At 39.1% G+C, this 14,410-nt stretch overlaps 1 protein-coding gene across 2 annotated transcripts; it reads right to left on the bottom strand.

Moving 5' to 3' along the window:
- Window positions 1-41: 41 nt before the first annotated feature.
- GTSE1 (G2 and S-phase expressed 1) lies at window positions 42-11,060 on the bottom strand. 2 transcript variants are annotated; one of them, XM_085217606.1, is made up of 12 exons: window positions 10,920-11,060; window positions 10,747-10,827; window positions 9,986-10,049; window positions 9,286-9,901; window positions 7,924-8,094; window positions 6,528-6,669; window positions 5,198-5,581; window positions 4,936-5,008; window positions 4,306-4,548; window positions 3,047-3,224; window positions 1,791-1,931; window positions 42-855 (listed from the first exon to the last, which is right to left on the bottom strand). In XM_085217606.1, the coding sequence occupies exons 2-12, from the start codon at window positions 10,820-10,822 to the stop codon at window positions 772-774; spliced, it is 2,172 nt and encodes a 723-aa protein (XP_085073732.1). In that variant the 5' UTR covers window positions 10,823-10,827; window positions 10,920-11,060; the 3' UTR covers window positions 42-771. The 2 variants fall into 2 exon arrangements, with proteins under 2 accessions (XP_085073732.1, XP_085073731.1); XM_085217605.1 differs by having other exon boundaries at window positions 10,747-10,962.
- Between the last annotated feature and the right edge of the window lie 3,350 nt (window positions 11,061-14,410).

Raw genomic sequence — 14,410 nt, 5'->3', positions numbered from 1 at the left:
CTTTCACCGTTTTTTAAAGGAATACCAGCCGCTACAACGTGTTTCTCTTCATAAACTTTAATAAGTCAATACGTTAAGCCGGCACGCATCCGGTCCCCGCGACGTGCTTCTTGTTATAATAATATTGTGTGCATTTTAATTTAAATTTACACCCCTGTATTTAAAGTCTTCATGTCACGGGAAACTCAGATAGGAAAGCATCTTTCCATGCTGAAGGGGAGAAAGTTCAAATTAAAGCTCCATCTGTCAAAGCCAAATCATCCAGCAATAACCTGCTGCCTTTCTTCTTTGAAAGATGCAATCATTCCACTGCTGTATAGTGCACTCCACCAGCATTCACAGTTAAGAGTTTGTGTTAAAAAAAGCTTGACCTGCACTTACCAGCCTTATGTGCTAGTGAAACAAACTCATCTGCCTGACACCTATAGCAAAAGGTACATATTTTGTACACAACCATTTATTAAACAACCCATTTATTTTAAATTATATCTTCATTGCACATAGGGGAGAGGGAGGAAAAGCACAATTGTTAGAAACTAAAAAACAGAAGGGCTTCCAATACAGAGATTATTCCTTTCTGGCTCATACCAACAAGGTTTAAATACATTGTTGTGTTTTATCTGTGAAAAGAACTCCATAATTTGACCATGAGAAAGACAGCAGCAATAGAATTCATCATGTATTCTAAATCCATCTTCATACAGCTGTGTGAGGGAAGAGTAGGATCTGAACACTTGCAGAGTTCTTTGCATCTGATCTTCTTAGTCAAGTTCAGAACTTCAGCAGAGGAGAATCCAAATTTTCTTTGTTTATATCAGGACTCAGAGTGATAAGAGGAGAGCTCAAATCAATTAACTGAAAGAAAAAAAAAAGATTATGTTTAGGTGTTGTACATAATTAGTAGTGTGAATCTGTTAATGTAGTTTTCTCAATTACTTTTTAAATCTCAGATTCCTGTTACTAACCAAAGGACAGATATAAGCACCACACAAGTGTTAAGGTTCAGAGTTTTAAAGATCTAGTTTACTCTTAGACAAACACAAGCTTCCCACAAGGTGGACATTCCCCAAGTTCACTTTAGAAGCCTTAAGGGCTTCTTATAGGTTTCACTACTAAGCATATTCAAGTGACAGTATAATCCAGACATGGCAAAGCATTTCTGAACTGCTCTGAACATGCCCCCTGAAGTCAGATTTCTGCAATCCCCTTCTGCGTTACTTTGAAGGGTCTGATATTACATTGCTCCCAAGTACACCTGATGTCAAAAACTACGTTCTCATAGTTACCACCACTCATCTGAAAGCATCTGGAGGAGTCCACCTTCAAGCTGCTAGTGTACAAAAAGAAAAACACTTGCTCAGAAATGCTTGTCAGATTTCGACTGGGTTCCAACATACATTTTTCAGCTAAGGAGGGCTTTAGAAGAAGGGTTAAACAAGAAAGTCAGCATGCCTGCTCTGCAGAAGACAGCATTCACTTCCTGCTTCAGGAACAGTTTAAGCAATTTTTAAGGAATGAAATTCTCATTCTCCAACCTTCTCCTGCTCACTCAGCTCCAGTTTAGTGCTCACTCCACTCACTCCATTCAGTTTAACATGGATGTTAAACATTGTACACTCCTTAAAAGCACATTGCTATGTAGTATTGTGAACAGACTGAGCTGCTATTACAGTTCTTATGCTACCATGGAGCTGTCTGCAAACAGCTATATAAGCCACCTCACATTTTTCTGCTAGTATATATGCATCACTCCCTTCCCATCCCACCCCCAATACTTTAATATTACCTACCTTTATCTGCTCTGAGAACATAGGCTTCAGAGGAATAACCTTATTCACTTCAGGAGTATTGGAAAGGTCAATCAGAGGTCTGCTTCCGCATTCTGAAGTTTGTGGGAGAGAGTTATCTGCTCCAATATCTACCAGTAATATCTTAACAAAAAAAAAAAAAAACAACACACTGTTGAAGGTTTTCTCCTCTGCTCTCCGTGTTTTCTTCATAATAATTTAAGCAGTTAATTTTATCTTACATACAGGTCAGGTTTTATTTACAGTTTGGGTATTTCTCTTGCAGGATTTTCTGCTTACAGCATTAAAAGCTTTTGTTCTGCCATGCTCTTACCACAAATAGAGAAAATACAACAAGACAAAGAAAAAGATTTCTTTGGAACATAAAATATTTTCACTTGTAAGTCAGATTTAGAAAAGAAGTCTTAAATATTGACAGTTGTTAAACTACAAGAATTGTGTAATGTTATTTAGCCAGTTTAAATACATAAGCAAATCTGTAGAGCTCCAGATTTCAGTTACATTTCATCCAGTTTAACTACTTTATACATGTACTAAGTAATTCTAGAACAGTATTTCATGTCTGCCAGTAGACCAGCTAATGTGGGACAAAGCTGATGCAGTAACATTAAGTAATTCACCTACAAGGTTTATTCTACACCTGGAATTCTGCAAATCTTAGCACTTGGACAGGTTAAAGGTCTGAACTGGTAGTCCTGAAAACTTTCTCCTTAACGCCTGTTGTGTGCCAGCTTTCAAAAGGAAGCCAATAGATCTACAGGAAAGAGGGGAAACATAGCATTCAGTGGATTAACTATGTGACAGTTAACTAGCTTTTCTGCCACGTGAGATTTGAGGTTTAATCCTTAAGCACTGTACACAGACTTGCTTTGCTGCTAGGCAACTCTTTCTCTAGAACAGTGCGTTTTTTTTTTCCCCTTAAGAGGCCTCATGGTTGTGATAGAAATTGTCCTTGATAGTGCTTTCCTAATTGAATCTACAAGAATTTTGCAGCACTTACCTAGAAGTGAAAGTTCAATATGAAATCTGCAAGTATACCATTCAGCTTTGATAGAGGAATAAACAGTGGGAACACAGAGCAGATGGTCATTGCTATAAACAGGCACTAGAGGGTGCCTGCATAGAGCTAACCTATTTTAACTGCCTGCACTGAATTGCTTTTTCTACTCATCTCTCAGCTTGAATTCATTTATTTTCATGTAGTTAGTTCTGTAGAAATATGGATTCTCTTTTCTTACCTCCTTAGTTTGTCTCTCTTCAGGCAGCTGATTTTGTACTTCAGCCTCTTTTAATTTGTCTTCTACTATTTCTGTCACAGCTTTTTCTGGTGAGAAGTCAAGCATAAGAGGCAGCACAGGGGGAGGAGATGGATCACCTTCTGAAGATGATGACTGTCTCTCTTTTACCTGTTTAGAACTAGGAAGAAGAGCAATGAGTACTTTAATCAGCAACAACAATCAAAGACGGGTAAGACAAAGTCAGCCAAAGTGTTCCACAAAACCCTAACTTCATTTTCTCCTTATTTTCTTTATCCTAAGTTTTGGACTTCATGTGTTTCAGATCCAAAAGTATGCTGACTTCCTGAAAAATATGAAGTACTTATGCTGTAGTTTTTCACCTACATACGCAATGAAACGAGATAATGCCTCTAAAGATTTCATCCTATGAAATGCCTATGTTGACACATACATTCTGCCTAAGCTTCACACATAGTTTTTTTTGTTAAGGAATTGTAGTCTAATCTACATGATAAAGTTGTTTTAGAGACAATGAATTGGTCTCAAATTATAAATTGGCCAAAGAAAAGACTATTTGAGGCATATAGGCTAAGTAATAAATCAGAAGATATTCACTAGCTATGCATAGTTTGTACTTTATCCTCCAGCCCTGGAGGAAGCCTGTATATGCACCTGTGAGAAGATGCTGGACTGTGGCATGAAGGCAGCAACATTATCCTTGCAGAAATTAGGTAGTTAGCAGTAGCATAGGATTCTCTCCCTTTGTACAAGACATTGTTTCAAATGAAAGATAAATCACCTCAAAATTTAATAGAGAAATTCTTGTCTTTTTGACTGAGGCTTCAGAGTAATTTTACAAAAGCATTGGCAACCACAAGGAGCAAGACTGAATTTTATTTAACTAGCTACTGCTCATTAAAAGGCAACAGCAAATTAACACCAACCACAACTATCTTCAACTGGAGTACCAGATACAAGTATTAAGTTGCTCACTATCTCAACTAATTCAAATAGTTTCCTAGGAGGTTAGAGTTCTTTAACATTAATGTTGACTGATCTTAATATTGACTGATCTTAAGGCTGACTATATTTTACTAATTGCAAGATATACATCTACATCAGGTGCATCTAAATGTAGAAGTGTTCTACTCTAAAGGTAGAGAAAAGATCCTTGAAAATTGGAAGTCAATAAGTTTCATTTAGAAGCAATTTAGCTACGACATTGATTTCACTGGAGAGCAGGGGGTATTCCTCCTTACCCAGCTGTGAGTGTCTTTCTGGTAGAAAAGCTGGAACTTTGGCGAACAGACTCAGCACGTGGAGAAAATACTGTTCTTGGTGTGGTTTTAGGAGTTGCTGCTGGAAATCCTGAGATACGACGGACAGGTGTAGGTATGGCAGACCGTTTCAAGCTGCCAGGAGTCATGGAAACAGGCCTCTCACAAGGAATCTGAAATATCCCATCTTCAAAAGCTTTCAGGGGTGTGCTGACTGCCATGGCACTACAAAAAGGCACACAAGCCAGAAGTTCTTAGAAAGTTTCATTCAAACAATTCTACCAGACAATAGAAATCAGTTAACCTTTGATCAGTATCTGAAAGGTGATCATTAAGAAGTCAATAGCTATGGCAAAGTAAGGGTTTTACTTCAAAAAGAAATTTTATGAATAACTGTAGTTAAGCCCTACAAAGGTGATCTTCCTTCTGAAGTGTTTTGGATGTAGATTTCCCCTCCCTGCCCCAAATCAGTTCAGAAATTATTAACACAGCCTGACCTTGAGGGTCTTAAGAGACTAGAGAAGCTTGCCTTTAAAGAAGTTAGAGCTTTTGAAGACTGTTGCTACAACTACCTGTGTTATATTCAAAGAAGTACATTCCATTTGGTCCTACCTTCCAACTTTGCCACAAAATGTTAATCCAAGCGATGGTGTTGCTTTTGTTGCTGACTTGTTTGGTGTTATATCTAAAGAGAAATGCTTTGTTAATTGTTATCCACATTCATATTTAATTTTCAGAACTACAGATACTTTCAATTAGAACACTTGTTCCTACTGAGTGTGATGAAGAAGTGTGATGAAAGAGCAAGCACTCAAAGAAACATTTGATTTTATAAGCCAAATCAGAAGATCAGCTATGTAAAGCATATGCTTACCTCCAGCTTTCACTGGAACCTGAGTTTGACCTGCAGGAACTGACAGAAGTCTAGCCCTGGGCTTTGGGCACAGGCTTCCTTTAGTTGTAATTCCATCTTTATTTTGTTGACATAGCTTCTGCAGACTGGGGAGAGACCTCAGCCTCTGAATTCCACTGCCTTCAGGCTCAGATGGCACTGTTAGTGCAGAAGCTGAAGATTTAGCCAAGCTTGCAGCACTAGATATTTTGGGAGTGCTAGCTGATCTTGCTTGCTTGCTGGATCTTTCAGTATTGACAGCCTGCAGAGATGAAACTCTGGTTGGTCTGGCCAGAGATAGTCTGTTTGTACCAGCTGAAGGTTTAGAGCCACTCACACCAGTTTTTGAAGTTGCATTCGATTTCCCTGAAATAGAAAGCTAAGTTTCATTTCTGAATCATTGTTTACTACTAAGTTGGATTAATCAAAGTAATTAACCTTGCACAGAACAACACTGATCTACAGCACTTAAATTTATTAGCAAACAAGTTTAAGATGAAAACTTACTCTCTGAACACTCAAGCAATGATACCTGCTTTAGAAATTCTCCTCACCAACTATCTGAATTATAAATTAGTGCAATTAAGTAAAAGAATATTCTTCAAGGAATGCCAGAACAGCTTGCAATCTAAGTTACATTTTCAGCACGTTTGCTCACCAGACTTGGAATTGTTTCCTTAAGTATTTTCCACTCCACTGCTTGTTTAAGTTACACTGATCAACACCACAAGCTGACCTACACCATAAGGGCTTTTCTCAGTTGCCAGTTTTTACCTGTAGCTTGTATATAATAGGACAAATCTTGACTTCTTATATTTCCTATCTTATAAAGAATTATTAATAAGCCTTAACTTCTGATAGAAACCTTAGTATCTGCCCAGAAACAAAGTATACGATAACAATTTGCTGTAGCTTGGAATCTTGCCAGATCTACAAGATCTGTGGTATTCATAACTACCAATGTTTTTAGGATACTTTTTTCTCAATTCATGCTTGGCTATAACAGAAAACAGCGTACAACAATAACAGACTTGGTGAGGTTTTGCTTATTTTCTAGCTGTCAGATGCATCAGACATGTAGGTATCAGGCTTACAGGAATCTAGTCAGTACAAGCAGTAGAAGTAGTCTAATATTTATCTTCAGTCCATAGGGGTTTGTTTGGCTGGCCCACAAGATTTTATTCTCCATTCAAATTATTCCATACTGCTTGTATGTACTAGACACCACTAAAACATTCAGACTCATGGGACAAGAGTTGCTTATCTACTTTAAAACTGATTTGTTGGAGAAACCTTTAATAAGAGCACTTACCGTTTTTTCCTATGGGAGAAATGGGTAAACTTGAGTTCAGATTTGAGCTCACACTGGAAACTGATGAAGAAGATGAAGTACTTTTCCTTGCGAGACCACTGGCAACACCAGGAAGTTTCAGATGTGTTTTTTTTAAACCAGGCTGAATCACAGAACAGAGAAAAGTAGTATTTAGTATGTTACTTTACTATGCTCCTGCGTGGTATTACAGTCACGTGTGACTGCTGGAGAAATTCCTTCCTTGGGTTACAACAGATTAAAAAAGACCTCCTGGAACTAGTTCACTATGGGTATCATACAGAACTGAAGTAAGAGTTCTCTGAATTAGGCTGTTACTTTTATTCCTGTCACAAACCTGAGTATAGACTTAAAACAATCTCCTTTATCTTATCTTTGTATTAGGATTATATAGGACTCCTGAGGAAGTTATATCCTACATCAGAAACTTTGAGGGTGGATGGTGATAGGACAAGGGGGAACAGTCTTAAACTGAGACAGGTAGGTTTAGGTTAGATATTAGGAGGAAGTTTTTCCACTCAGAGGGTGGTGAAGCACTGGAACAGGTTGCCCAAGGAGGCTGTGGATGCCCCATCCCTGGAGGCATTCAAGGCCAGGCTGGATGTGGCTCTGGGCAGCCTGGTCTGGTGTTGGCAACACTGCACATAGCAGGGGGTTGAAACTAGATGATCATTGTGGTCCTTTTCAACCCAGGCCATTCTATGATTCTATGAAATTAAATAGATATCACAACACTGTGTTACTTTTCAGTACTGTGGGGTTATGCAGTCGTATGAGGGTGGACAGGTAGCTTCAAGTAAACCCGTTATCACCTGCTTAGTTGTTAGTATGCTATTGCCACCTTCTGAAGGGCAAGCTAGATGACAACCAATCCCCATGAGTGCAAACAAGCCAAACCAAACATCAGCTTCACTGGGCTCTCAATCTCCTGCTGCATACCTCATGTCTTCTTCCTACACCACCTGCACCATTTTCAGGGAAACTTCAGCAGTACACTGAAAACAAGTACAAAGCAGTACTGCAGCAGAGCAGGTGCCTACAGCTCCAAAACAACTTAATCCATGTTCATGCATGTTATGGCAGCTTTTTCCTATAGTATTTGTTTCTTACCTAGAATTACCACTCACGTATCTGCAGCTACTACTTTAAAATCCTATGCTTGTTACTCCAACATACTTTTAGCTTTTCTGAAGTATATTCATTGTGGTATTGACATAGAAAACATTAAAGATAGCAATTACAGCATAGGGACTACTTTTCCTCAAACCTATTACACACAAAAATAGAGCTCTAAGTTAGAAAGTAAACTATACTCAGTTTTTTCTTCTTACAGAAAGAGAACAAGAACTGTTGTCATGTTAAGAATGCTCATCATTACCTTATTTGGTGCAGGAAGGACTTTTTTGTCCTGCACTGAGGAACTGCCACTTAATGAAGACTCAAAGACATCTGAAGCAGCACTTGATTTATCTGAAATTAGATCTTCAGATGATCCCACGCTGGTCAAATCTCCTTTTGTAGAAATACTAGTCTGTTTTCCTGGTTTGGCCTGCAAGTTTCAATGCAACATTTTAAAAGCTATTTTTCTATATACTACTTTTTTATATGTACTACTTTAAAGCTTTTGTTCATGCTGATTTTGCTAAGAAACTGAGCCAGTAGTCAATGAAGAAGCCTTTGAATCCGGTCATGCCATAAGTCTCTAGGCCAGTATAGCTTAAGTTGCCTTCTGAGTAGATTTGCTAAGCATTAGAAAAGGCTTGAACATGTAGGAGAAATCAACTGAAGGACTGTTCTACAACTGTAATCAGCACATTTCATATAACCATGTGCAGTAATAGTTATTCTTCACAACTATGAGGTCTCCATTTAATGCATACTTTTCTGCTTTACTCTAAACTTGCAAAGGATGAGCCATTATAATAGCAGAGTACATCACCTGAAGTACCTATTTAGACTGGTAGTGGAGTACAATTTAACTGTGAAATCATTAAGTCTGTAATTTTTCTTATAGCACCTGAAAAAAACCAAATGAAATTGTCCATTTTCTATCTGTGAGGGGTCACACAGAGCCAATATCCCACTTTCAATAAGATCTGGATTACATAATGGAGTCTAAAATTATATGGTATACAATAATAAAATTTCAAAGATATTCTAGAGACTGGATTTGTGAGCACAGAGGCCACTAACAAACAGCTGTTTCCTTGCAATTCTCTTTCACTGTTTTCCTAGGTTTCTCTTCTCAGTTTGTCTCGTTGCCAAATCTTAAACCTTACACTGCTAATCAGTGCTTCCCATGACTGGAGAGGAGCTAGACTGAACTCAGAACTAGGAAGATCTTCCTGTCATATCACAATATGTGTGCTTTTTCCCTGTAGCTCCTTTGACAAAAGTTAAAAGACCTAAAGTCTTTTTTGCACAACAAGTTGCACAGAAAAAAATCCACAACAAAACCAGTGTTTAAATAGCAGCCAGGAATGATGGCATTCCCAAAACCAGAACAGAACTACAAGTCTGCCAGCAGTTGCTCTGCATTGTCATAATAAGTAAACCAGCTGGCTGCTACATTATATCTGCTCCACTTTTCTTTTTCTAATGTGGGACTTTTCCTGCCTGAGCATTTTAAGAAGCAGAGAAACTTCAGAAGATTAAAGCTCACTTATAAAATTAGCACACAGATTAAACATTTCTAAACAAAGATCAGGTTTAAGGAATCACTGTTACGTAGAGGACATACCTTTTCTACAGTCAGCATACTGCTTTTCCCAAGAGTAGATGAAAGCTTTGGCATTAGCAGTTTGCCAGTTGCTTTCTTGGTTTTTTCCTTAGTTTTCTGTACCTGCGTCAGAGGCGAACTGATGGTTTCTGTAGGAGCTGCCTGAATTTTAACAGGGCTTTCGTCTGAAGGAATATGAAGAATGTGTGTCTTGTCACCTGACAGAAGTTTATCTGATTCCTTCTGAAAAGAAGGCAGCAGCATACAGGCAGGGCTATCTCCCACACAGTATGTCTCCCTCTTAACAGCCCGGGGACTTTTCTCTATATGATGGCTTTTCAGTATTTTCATTTTTGACTTCAAATCCTCCACAAATTGTTCAGAAGTCTCATTTCCATTTCCTTCTGACTGGCTTACTTTATTCTCTTCACTCTTATTTCCACTTTCTATTCGCAGTGCTAGCAAATGAGCTTCTTTGAAGATTTCCACAAATTTATCTCCTATAAGTGGGCTCCAGGTGAGTTTATCATCAGAAGTGGGCACCTTCTTTTTTTCAGCACTTTTTGCTTCGATATTGACAGCGATACATTTTTCTTTGTGTCCCAAAGATCCAATAAAGACTTCATCTTCACTTCCACTATGAAGAAAAATAAGTCAGTCAGGAGCTTACTTTATCTGCATTTTAAAAGGTATATTTATTTACCTGTTTACATTAGCATACCTTGATGGAGAGAGTGAAAGGTCAAAATCGAACTTTTCATCAGCCAGAAGAGGAAAGTCTGAAACTATAACAGCTTCATTAGAACTTTGTCACAGTAGAGATTGGCAATAAAAATGACTACACTGTGTTTTCATAATTCAGTGAATCTGACAGCACGTTTAGTTGCCAGGTTTGAATAACTGATTTCTTTGACCTTAAACATGCTTTGATTATTTTAAAGGCACAGCAGTATGATCAGAATCGTGACAGATGCCCAAATACCACGAAAGACCTAAACAATAAATTCTAAACATCTTTAACAGAAACATGGAATCTGAGGTGGGAAAAGATTATCAGCAGCTTCAAGACAGAGGTGAGAATATATAAGCAAGAACTGGATGACAATGCACTGATCCTATCAGTCAGTTCCTTTCCTTGAGGCCAGTACAGGACATTAACACAAGGTTACGAGAAAAATTAGTTTTCCTTTTAACCGATTCACGCAGTAAATATTAACTGAATCAGCAGCAGACAGATAAATAGGAGCTCAGAGGAGATATGTAGGACAGGCCGATGACCTCACATCACCACGTGCATTAACACCAGAGCTCCACAACGCCTTAAGGACACCTAAGCACGAGTCTGGTGACAGCACCCCATGCAAAGAGGAGCACACAAAACAGGACGCGCAGCAGATAAAAGAGGTCCAGCAGTCTGAAAGGCGCCCACTTCTAATGCGGGATCCCCCACACGGAGGGCTTCCCAGCATCTTCTCCACCTACCCCCTATGCAAGCACTCGGTTTCTCTTCCACCACACGCCCGGAGCGGGGCAATGCCATTTCTCTTCCCTCCTCCATAGCTTCTGGAAACACAGCGATGCAGTAGGTTTAAAATACAGTGATTAGAAGAGACGCCCCACGTAACGAAGGCGCTCAGGAGCCCCGCACCGCTCACCTCCGCGGAGCCGCCGAGCGCGAGGCAGCCCCCCGTTGCCGGCTGCGCGTTTGAAATCGCGCCCCGTTCACGTGACGCGCAACGCGCGCTCTCATTGGCAGGTTCGAACGATACTCCTTTTCCCTGAGCACTGTGGGGTTTGTAGTCGGTCGGCGCTTCCCAACGGCCGCTCGCGGCCCTGTGGGAGCGAAACGTCACGCCGGTTCTACCGGCGCGGGACCTTTGCTGGAGGAAACTGGACGGGTTAAATGGGCTGAGGCTGGCACATCTTCTGTATCCATCTGGCCCAATCCCTGCCCCGGCACGGACCCCCCGAAGCGGGGCGCCCGGGGCCACAGCCAGGCGGCTGCTGGAGATCTCCAGTGAGGAAATCCGCAGCCGCTGCACGGCTGTGCCGGCGCTCAGCCATCCACACAGACAGGAGCGCTGCCTGCTGTGAAGCTGGTGCCTCTGCCTTCCACTGCGTGCCCGTGGCCTCCTGGCGTCTCCTAAGATATATGTGGGCTTACACTGTCTCAGAAATAAGTCAAGTGGTGTATTCTTCTGGAAGTGTTTGAGTATGACTGATTGAATCACTGGATTGGAATTTAGTAGCTGAATAACAACAAGTAATCATGGCCTGCAGATTGTAAAGCAGACAAAAAAAAAAAAGCTGTAACGTTCTCTCTATTTGTCCACATAGCGTGGTATCTCTCCCACTTTTAAGCGATATATATGCAACCTGAGTGCATAGCAAGTATCCTATTGACTGGCTTGCAGGCACAGTACAAGACAAGGACTAATGTGCTCTCCTCCATCCCTTCCCTCCTCATCCCCCAGCACAGGTACCTAAGGAGACTCTCCTGGCAGGCACTGGTCAGTGAGGTGAGGAACTCTCAGGTTTTGTTGCTTGTAAAATGGGCCAGTATTCAAGTGTTACTATCTTTCAGCTGCTCAGGATATTATAACTATTCCCTTTAGTATTTTCCTCTTGGGTCCCTGAATTACTGTTGTTGATGTCACAATTCTAATTCTATGCTTCTGTCTTTCTTCTCTTGCGTTAACTTAGAGAATGTCTCACTAAGAGCTCAACAACAATTATATCTTTCAGTAAGTTTGAGTGAGTACCCATGGCTGTATTAACAAAACTGGGCCATGTGCACTTTGAAGGATAGCTTTTCACAAAGAAAATTATGATACTGGATGAAAAAAAAAAAAAAAAAAAAAAAAGATGAAAGAAAGAAAAGTTGGGAGATCTCAATACTTTATTATATGTCCAAAAATCAAAAAGAAACAGAAAACTGAGATGAAACAATTGGGGAGGGAGGCAAACAGGCAGCGAGTGGTGTAGATGTTAAGACTGATGTGGGAAGAAAAAAAAAGGTGAAAACTGAAAATATACAGGCATCCAGCTCCATTGGCAGAAAACAAATGTTGTAACTCTTTATGTCCCCAGAATCACATCTGAAAAAGGTCTAAGTAGTAGCTTATTATTTTTACTGATGTTTGAATTTCTTCCTTGAAGTCATTATAGTATTTCTATTAGTCTACATTTAATGCATTGTTAATAACAAAAAATATGATATCCTCACTAACCCCACCTGCTACAGTAACACTTCTCACATAGCCATAAAGGCCAGACACACCTCTATGGAAGTGTACATTGACATGGTGTCCTTGTGGTTGAAGCACATTCATTTAAAAGGAAATGGAGACTCGATTCAGTTTACATTAAACTGTTACAGACTCGATGAGCTCAAAATAGCTCTACTTACAAGCACTATTTATGGAAAAGTTTTAAAATCAATAAGACAGTTTGTAAACAAGCTCAGTCTTATGTTTCAAAGTATTTAATCGTGTAAACATTTACTTTACTTTACATTTTAAGTTTCCTCTAACAAACTTTCTAGACTGTACGGGAGATTCCAATATATATTTGGGCATTATTAATAGCTCTAATAAAACTAAAAGAACCAAATATGAATTATATAAAAATATAAATGCCGTAAGAAAGACCTTAAAAAGAAAGCCTTTACTTGTACCAGAAGTACGAGTTCAGATTTGTCTTAGCAGCAATTACATGTGACAATAAGCTTAAAGCAACACTTAAATAGTAATAACTTTATTTTATTTGTATAGCAGTTTAAAGATGTTGGATGAAGATGTTCACATTTTATTTTGGGAAAGAAGGACTTTTACCTAAATTAAAAATTTTAATACTACATATTCTTTTGTCCTACAAATGCTTGCTGCACTATTGGATTTATCACATCAAGCCATCACAAACCCAGCTAATCATGTAATGTATAGCTTGGTGGAGAACTTCTGCATTAGTACAGTATCTCATTAATTAGGGCTCCAAGTGATCAGGGAGGAATAGAATGTATATGACTTAGTTATTAATGATAAGTATCCAAGTGTTTTTATGCTGATGTACTGTTTATTGACTACCTACTGAATATGATTGTGTTATAGAAATAATCAGGTTTTTAAAGAAGACACCTATTTTTTATAAAAATATCTGAATATTAGTGTACATTTAAGTGATGGTGGCTTGAAATTTCGTGCCAGGCAAGTTAAACCTAATTACAACTGTAGAAAGGAACTAAGTTTTATGCAAAAAATAGCCTGTGATCTAATGGAACGCTGTAAGTTACAGCTCATCCTGCATGTTTCACCACCAGCACCCTCCATCTGTGCCTCACTTCTGTTGCTATGAATTTGGCAGCATTTTAGCAGCTAGGCACTGTTTATAAGAAAGGATCCCAGCAGCTATAAGAAGTCAGCCTTTGGGATTACTCATCACTTGCCTTGTGAGCTGCTTCAGGTAATTTTGTGAAGAACTGTGACAAAATTATCTCTAGAAGACCAGTAATTGAAGAACGCTGATGGACACAAATTAAGCACCTTCAGCCTGGCATTGGTCAAATTGGTGAGCTTGGAAGAAAGATTCTTTGTGTTGGTACAGGGTGAAGATTTTCCTCTCTTGCGAAAGGACGCAGGGATAAAAAAAGGGCAACTTCTTCATCTCTGCAAGAAGAAATCTGATTCACTGCGAACTCAATCACCAAGATAACATGAATGTTTCCAGGAGGTAAGCTGCACACACTGCATTTCCCTCAGGCAAATAGAAATAGGAAAGCAAAATTTTGACAGGCACAATATTCTGCTTTCAGTCTTCACATGATGTTGCCAGATAATCATGAGCTATGTCACTCGATGTGTGCTTACATAAGACAGAAAGCAGCCCTTGTCCCAATACTGATGATAAATGTGTATTTCTTATTCTAAAAATACTTTCTGTAAGATCTCAGCTGCTGAACTTGTCTTTACTGATGAATTACCTTCGCAGATTGCATTCCTAGATTTCATTTTTAAAAGTCAGTTCTGACAGCTTTCTTCCAAGTGCGCGAAAGTATAATTTGTGCTTAAAACCTTTTTCCATTTAAGCTATATATTCTGTAATTTTTTTTTTGTAAACCCTACACTTTTGTGATAATAACAGCAGAAAC

This window comes from Meleagris gallopavo, chromosome 1 (assembly GCF_905368555.1).
Source record: "Meleagris gallopavo chromosome 1, MGAL_WU_HG_1.1, whole genome shotgun sequence".
NCBI classification, from domain to species: domain Eukaryota; kingdom Metazoa; phylum Chordata; class Aves; order Galliformes; family Phasianidae; genus Meleagris; species Meleagris gallopavo.
Note: the sequence above shows the minus strand (reverse complement) of the source record. Positions and strands in the feature narration are given on the sequence as shown.

Coding starts and splice junctions, on each gene's coding strand:
- GTSE1 (XM_085217606.1), bottom strand. CDS start 10,822: ATGGAGGAGGGAAGAGAAATGGCATTGCCCCGCTCCGGGCGTGTGGTG. Junction 9,902..9,985: donor CTTTCACTCTCTCCATCAAG/GTATGCTAATGT, acceptor TTTTCTTCATAG/TGGAAGTGAAGATGAAGTCT. Junction 5,582..6,527: donor TTCTCCCATAGGAAAAAACG/GTAAGTGCTCTT, acceptor TTTCTATTTCAG/GGAAATCGAATGCAACTTCA.